At 46.0% G+C, this 7,745-nt stretch overlaps 1 protein-coding gene across 1 annotated transcript; it reads right to left on the bottom strand.

Moving 5' to 3' along the window:
* Nucleotides 1–2,291: 2,291 nt before the first annotated feature.
* LOC129693494 (zinc-binding protein A33-like) lies at nt 2,292–7,745 on the bottom strand. The gene is made up of 6 exons (XM_055630306.1): nt 7,251–7,745; nt 7,064–7,159; nt 6,337–6,570; nt 4,669–4,691; nt 4,453–4,571; nt 2,292–3,043 (listed from the first exon to the last, which is right to left on the bottom strand). Exons 1-6 carry the CDS (start codon nt 7,659–7,661, stop codon nt 2,508–2,510), a joined length of 1,419 nt encoding a protein of 472 aa, XP_055486281.1. The 5' UTR covers nt 7,662–7,745; the 3' UTR covers nt 2,292–2,507.

Genomic DNA, 7,745 nt, shown 5'->3' with positions numbered 1-7,745 from the left:
GTTTTCAAGGGAAATTGGACATCTTGTTCGGAAAAAGAGGGAGATCTACAATAATTATAGGCAGCATAAAGTAAATGAGGTGCTTGAGGAGTATAAGGAATGTAAAAATAATCTTAAGAAAGAAATTAGAAAAGCTAAAAGAAGATATGAGGTTGCTTTGGCAAGTAAGGTGAAAGTAAATCCAAAGGGTTTCTACAGCTATATTAATAGCAAAAGGATAACGAGGGATAAAATTGGTCCATTGGAGAGACAGGGTGGACAGTTATCTGCAGAGCGAAAAGAGATGGGGGAGATATTGAATTTTCTTTTTCTTCGGTATTCACCAAGGAGAAGGATATTGAATTATGTGAGGTAAGGGAAACTAGTAGAGTAGCTATGGATACTATGAGGTTCAAAGTAAAAGACGTACTGACACTTTTGAAAAATATAAAAGTGGATAAGTCTCCAGGTCCTGACAGGATATTCCCTAGGACATTGAGGGAAGTTAGTGTATAAATAGCCGGGGCTATGACAGAAATATTTCAATTGTCATTAGAAATGGGAATAGTCCCCGAGGATTGGTGTACTGCGCAAGTTGTTCCATTGTTTAAAAAGGGTTCTAAGAGTAAACCTAGCAATTATAGACCTGTTAGTTTGACTTCAGTGGTGCGCAAATTAATGGAAAAGATACTTAGAGATAATATATATAAGCACCTGGATAAACAGGGTCTGATTAGGAACAGTCAACATGGATTTGTGCCTGGAAGGTCATGTTTGACTAATCTTCTTGAATTTTTTGAAGAGGTTACTAGGGAAATTGATGAGGGTAAGGCAGTGGATGTTGTCTATATGGACTTCAGTAAGGCCTTTGACAAGGTTCCTCATGGAAGGTTGGTTAAGAAGGTTCAACTGTTGGGTATAAATGCAGGAATAGCAAGATGGATTCAACAGTGGCTGAATGGGAGAAGCCAGAGGGTAATGGTGGATGGCTGTTTATCGGGTTGGAGGCAGGTGACTAGTGGGGTGCCTCAGGGATCTGTGTTGGGTCCTTTGTTGTTTGTCATGTACATCAATGATCTGGATGAAGGTGTGGTAAATTGGATTAGTAAGTAAGCAGATGATACCAAGATAGGGGGTGTTGTGGATAATGAAGAGGATTTCCAAAGTCTACAGAGTGATTTAGGCCATTTGGAAAAATGGGCTGAAAGATGGCAGATGGAGTTTAATGTTGATAAATGTGAGGTGCTACACCTTGGCAGGACAAATCAAAATAGGACGTACATGGTAAATGGTAGGGAATTGAAGAATACAGTTGAACAGAGGGATCTAGGTATAACCGTGCATAGTTCCTTGAAGGTGGAATCTCATATAGATAGGGTGGTAAAGAAAGCTTTTGGTATGGTAGCCTTTATAAATCAGAGCATTGAGTATAGAAGCTGGGATGTAATGTTAAAATTGTACAAGGCATTGGTGAGACCAAATCTGGAGTATGGTGTACAATTTTGGTCACCCAATTATAGGAAGGATGTCAACAAAATAGAAAGAGTACAGAGGAGATTTACTAGAATGTTGCCTGGGTTTCAACAACTAAGTTACAGAGATAGGTTGAATAAGCTAGGTCTTTATTCTCTGGAGCGCAGAAGGTTAAGGGGGGACTTGATAGAGGTCTTTAAAATGATGAGAGGGATAGACAGAGTTGATGTGGACAAGCTTTTCCCTTTGAGAATAGGGAGGATTCAAACAAGAGGACATGACTTCAGAATTAAGGGACAGAAGTTTAGGGGTAATATGAGGGGGAACTTCTTTACTCAGAGAGTGGTAGCGGTGTGGAATGAGTTTCCAGTGGAAGTGGTGGAGGCAGGTTCATTGGTATCATTTAAAAATAAATTGGATAGGCATATGGATGAGAAGGGAATGGAGGGTAATGGTATGAGTGCAGGCAGGTGGGACTAAGGGGAAAACAATTTTGTTCGGCACGGACTTGTAGGGCCGAGATGGCCTGTTTCCGTGCTGTAATTGTTATATGGTTATATGGTTATAACAGAATTCTTGTATCTACCATTTTCAATACTCACTTTGCCTTCAGGGAATTTCGAATTTCATTCCGCCCTCCTATCTCCACCTGCCCCAAACTCGCCTTTACGTCGCTGTTGAAGTTTAGGACCCGGGGGAGCCCGGAGCTCAGGCCCCGACGCCCGCGGCTGCTGCTGAACCTGTAGAGCCCGCGGGAAGGGCGATTGGTTCAATCTTCAATTTTCACAAAGTAATTGCCGGACGCGATTAACGCGTTGAAATGAACGGATCGACAGACAGACAGACAGACAGTTCTGATTTCAGTTGTTGTTTATTTCACTCTTCCCACATTTACATTCCCCCTGGTTTTATTTCCGCGCTCACTGGGGTTTCACGACGCGGAATTTGAGGATTAAATGGGCGCCGTTCCTTCAGCGCCGACCTGTTGTCCACCGGGTTTCTGCCCCACAGCCCCTGAGCCCCGCTCCTGACGCCGGTCCCGGGACCCGACCCTTTTACACACCCGGAGCGGAACCGGAGCAGATTCTCAGCCACTGGTTTTGTTCCCAAAGCCAGAAGAAAGGATAAAGTTTCTCCGTGAATTTATTCCCAGTGAAGGTGTGGAGATGGGACTCGGTGGCCGCGTCATAAAATGAAACTGTCCCGGACTCGTAACTGAGACAAACTCCCACCCTCCCGGGGATGGGACTGACGGGGAGACGGGATGGAGGGGAGGTGAATGCATCAAATCCGCCACCCCACCCCTGCCCGATGCTCCAGACTCCAGTCTCCGGGGTCAGCGTGACCGGTCCCTTCCTCTCCACAGACTCTGCGGCGACTCCCAGACTCCAGACCCGACTCCCCGCCACCTCCACCTCCCAGTGATGTCTCCCCGATGTGAATCCCTCCGATCCCAGCACACACGGACTGACTGTAAACCTCCTCTCGGTGTCAGGGAGACTCCTCCGGGTCTCGGTCCATCTCACCCTCTTCCGATCCTCAGACACCTCGAGCCCCGGGTGCGCTGTTTCCACATCCAGGGTGACGGAGACTGGGGGGAGAAGCAGAGAATCAGAGAGTCCCCGGGGGTCGGGGGGAGACTCGGGCAGTGCGGCCCCGGGACCAGGGGAGAAGCCACTCGGCCTCAGGCACAGGTGGGCGGACAACATCGAATGGACAAAAGACATCTCCCCTGAAGTTTTTATCCAGGACGGAGAGGGTGACTTTGTGAGGTATTGGGTGGAGCGGGAGATCATCCAACTCAGTATCCTGTACCTGCCTTCTCTCCATACCCCCTGATCCCTTTAGCCACAAGGGCCACATCAAACTCCCTCTTAAATATAGCCAATGAACTGGCCTCAACTACCTTCTGTGGCAGAGAAATCCAGAGATTCACCACTCTCTGTGTAAAAAATGTTTTTCTCATCTCAGTCCTAAAAGACTTCCCCCTTATCCTTAAACTGTGATATCCTTATCCTTGATCTGGACTTCCCCAACATGGGGAACAATCTTCCTGCATCTAGCCTGTCCAATCCCTTAAAAATGTTGTACGTTTCTATAACATTCCCCCTCAATCTTCTAAATTCTAGCGAATACAAGCCGAGTCTATCCAGTCTTTCTTCATATGAATGTCCTGACATCCCAGGGCTTTCTCATTCCTGCAACAGACTACTCAATCTGGGACATTTTTCACGAGAGTCTGGCAGGGTGACACTATATCTGTGTATAAGATACAAGGTGCACAGTTATGGTGATGATCCAAAATACTTTACCCAACGTAGGAGAGTCTAAACATAGGACCGAGATGAGGAAAACATTTTTCACACATAGAGTGGTGAATCTCTGGAATTCTCTGCCACAGAAGGTAGTTGAGGACAGTTCATTGGCTATATTTAAGAGGGAGTTAGATGTGGCCCTTGTGGCTAAAGGGATCTGGGGGTATGGAAAGAAGGCAGGTACAGGATACTGAGTTGGATGATCAGCCATGATCATATTGAATGGCGGTGCAGGTCGAAGGGCCGAATGGCCTACTCCTGCACCTATTTTCTGTGTTTCTAAACACAGATGAGAGTGGAAGCAATACAAAGGACCCAAGGAGCAGGATTTTCAGTCGGTGGGTAGTGTAAATATGGAATGAACTAACAGAGGAAGTGGTCGAGGCTGGTACAATGACACAATTTTACTGACAGTTGGGCAGATACGTGGATAAGAAAGAATTGGAAAATATGGGCCAGACTCGGGCAAGTGGGACTCGCTTGGTTGGGCAACTAGGTTGCCATGGTCTAGTCGAGTCAAAGGGCCTGTTGTTGAGCTACACAGATCTCTCACTCTGTGTTGCTTCCCAGCAGATGGGTGTGGTGGTAGATCAAATATTTAATTTCCCTTCAGTCCAAAATACCATTAATGTTTGCACCTTAAATATGTCAGAAGCAAGAACAATGGATAAGGAATGAACTTTACCTTGCTTGATGTCATCAGATGTTTCTTTGAATGCCGTGTTGTACAAAACAGGGCAATGAAACTTTTCAATCGGCAAGGCTTCATCTACCACCGACAGTGGTTTGGCTTCATCACGAAACCTGTAAATATTTAACAGCTGGTTAGAAACCGAGCATTAGAAATGTTTTGCGCTGTTCCACAAAAACGTACAATGTTTCCCTCAAGACAATGTCCTACCTTCGCTTGCGCCCGGCTTCCTCCTGAAAGAAATAAAACACAAATGTCAGTTGGACCGTCCTCATCCCGACAGCGGGAATTTCACCAATTTTCTACAACCCTCTGATAATTCCCATTTCCCAACTCTTTATCGCCACTGTCATGCAGAGAGAAAGCGGATATTGTCGCAGAGATGTAGAACGATGGGGGAAAACACAGGGAATGTTAATGAGAATGACGGCTAACTGAGAGGATGGAAAAATTACAAGACGGAGCAGGTCGTAGGATTTTACCTGGGGAAGATGGCAGGAAGGATCAGATAGAACTTATCATTATCTCTGAATTTCAATGGGCGGGGGGGGGGGGGGGGGGGGGGGGGGGGGGGGGGATAATATCTCCACTTTGGAGAGAGCAAAAATCCAAGCTGAAGTTAGAATTCGCTATCCATATCTCGCTAGAATTTAAAAGATTGAGGGGGGATCTTCTAGAAAATCACAAAATTCTTAAGGGGTTGGACAGGCTAGATGTGAGAAGGTTGTTTCCGATGTTGGGGAAGTCCAGAACAAGGGGTCACAGTTTAAGGATAAAGGGGAAATCTTTTAGGACCGAGATGAGAAAAAACAAATTCCACACAGAGAGTGGTGAATCTCTGGAATTCTCTGCAACAGGAGGTAGTTGAGGCCAGTTCATTGGCTATATTTACGAGGGAGTCAGATGTGGCCCTTCTATGGAGAGAAAGCACGTACATGATACCGAGTTGGATGATCAGCCATGATCATATCGAATGGCGGTGCAGGCTCGAAGGGCCGAATGGCCTCTACTCCTGCAACTATTTTCTATGTTCCTATGTTTCTAAGTGTAATGTCGTCTCCAATAAATACCGAAAGGATTGCAGTCACGAGAACACGGACCTCACTTGCATTGGAGGGACTGACGCCAACAGCAGAGATAAATTTAAGCGCAAGCGGGTAAACACATTAGGGCTCCTGGAATTCGGGGGTATTGTTACCGAGTGTGGAGAGTAGATGGGAGGGATGATGAGTGGAGCAGAAAACTTGACTGGATAGGATGGGCCAAATGGCCTGTCTATGATGTAGAATGGGATGTCATTCTATGGTGAAATAAGGTGGACAAAACAAACAGAGCAAATTCCCCCAAGGTGACCACCCACTGCTGATGGGAACCGGATATAGATGATCAATCTGATGTGTGCGCCACGTTCTAGATTTCAATGTTAATCCCCACAATGTGGTCATGGCTGATCTAGCCCAGGACTAAACTCCTCCTCTTTGCCCCATTCCCTTCGATTGCAGTTCCCCGAATTTTCAAAAAAACGTATGGTTTAAATCCGTCTAACAGGTTAAACCACTCAGAATCTCTGCGTTGGAGAATCTCAGAGAATTAATGGCCTCTGCCCCCCATTCGTGGTCCTTGGGATCAGATATAGGATCACCTGTCATTGTTCTAAACGCTACAGAATACAAACACCTCTCTACATTCCGGCCAAGTAGACCTGAGATCCCATAGATTCAGCGGGAAACCAATTAGTTTGGGAACAACAACAGCTGGAACAGAGGGAACATTTACTCAGTTCCGAATTACTGGTAAATGCAGCATTTATTTCTGAAATGTTACCCACCATTTTGTGACTGCACTTTCACTTCACCAAACTGTAGTGTAACCCCTCACCTTCAGAAACACCACACTGTCTTTTTGGTCCATCTGCTGCTCCAACTTCAAGAGTTCCTCCTGAATGGAATTTAAATTCCCTTGAATCTCTCCCAGATTTTTCTCCATTGTATTTCGAATCTTCTTCTCTTCCTCCCGGATATCTGCCAGTGTGCGCTGCTCTTTCTCAGTGAGAATCTGGTGCAGTTCAGCATACTGGGATATGATCTTGGACTGAAGGTTGTGTGACTGTTCCTGTGAAATAAAAGGTGAAGAACAACATATAATGTCACTGGTTGTGTTTCCTCACGACTTTGACGGTGGAATGTCGCCTGTGCATTATTTATTTGCTTTGGCAATTCAATAGTTTGGCTAAATGTTTCTGAAATGACGTGAGGGTCACCTTATGACCCATCAATCCTCTACCCCCAATACAATTCCCTGCTGCCTGTTCCTTTTCACGTGCCCATTAATTCCCATTTATCCGTCCACCACCCACTTTCCCAGGGATTATAACAGTCACCAATTGACCATTGAACCAGCGTGTATTGGGGACGTGGAAGGAATCCGACGCGGTCACAGGGAGAAGGCGTGAACCACACGGGCAGCACCCGAGGTCAGGATCGAACCCGCTCACCAGAACTAGGAGACAGCAGCACTACTTGTGTCACTGCGCTGCCCTATTATTACACGCATCACAGGGATCAAATCCACACAAGATCAGGAAATCTAAACTGGAAAGCCTCACCAGAACTCCAGAAATCTTCTGTTTCTGTTGCTGCTCCATTTGCTGGATCTCCGATTGCTTTAATGTGAGCGATACGAAGAAAGTTTTACTCTGATCCTAGGATTGCGTTTGAAAATCAGAGAATAAAAGTGTTAGACAATAAAGACGGAATTAAACAATGATGCGATCAAAATCGGTTTCCATTTACCTTGTAGAATTCAGCAGCTTCTGCTATCAGTGTGAAGTTGTGAGACTTGTGTTCCCGCCCGGCTGCACAAATCACACAGATCAGCTTCTTGTCAGTTTTACAAAACAGCTTCAGTTCTTCCTGATGATCCTCGCACTGAAGTTTACTTTCCTTCTCTGTCCGATTCAGGCTCAGTGTTCGAGCTTTCTCAGACAGTCTCGCCAAGGCCCGACTATCCCTGAGGGTGCGGTCTGTAAACTGCTCTCTACATTCCGGGCAGGTGTTTCTCCCCTCCTTGTCCCAACTCTGTGTGATGCAGGAGCGGCAGAAGTTGTGCCCACACTCCAGTGACACCGGATCGGTGAAGAAATCCAGGCAGATCTGACAAACTGCCTCCGCTGTTAAACTCTCAACCTGGTCTTTCGAAGCCATTATCAAACCAAGTGCACTCTGGCACTTCCTGGTTCAAAAATGCGTACAATGCGCACGCTGCCGTCTCGGGGAATGATGTTAATT

The sequence above is a fragment of the Leucoraja erinacea genome, unplaced genomic scaffold (assembly GCF_028641065.1).
Source record: "Leucoraja erinacea ecotype New England unplaced genomic scaffold, Leri_hhj_1 Leri_312S, whole genome shotgun sequence".
In the NCBI taxonomy this organism is placed as follows: domain Eukaryota; kingdom Metazoa; phylum Chordata; class Chondrichthyes; order Rajiformes; family Rajidae; genus Leucoraja; species Leucoraja erinaceus.
Note: the sequence above shows the minus strand (reverse complement) of the source record. Positions and strands in the feature narration are given on the sequence as shown.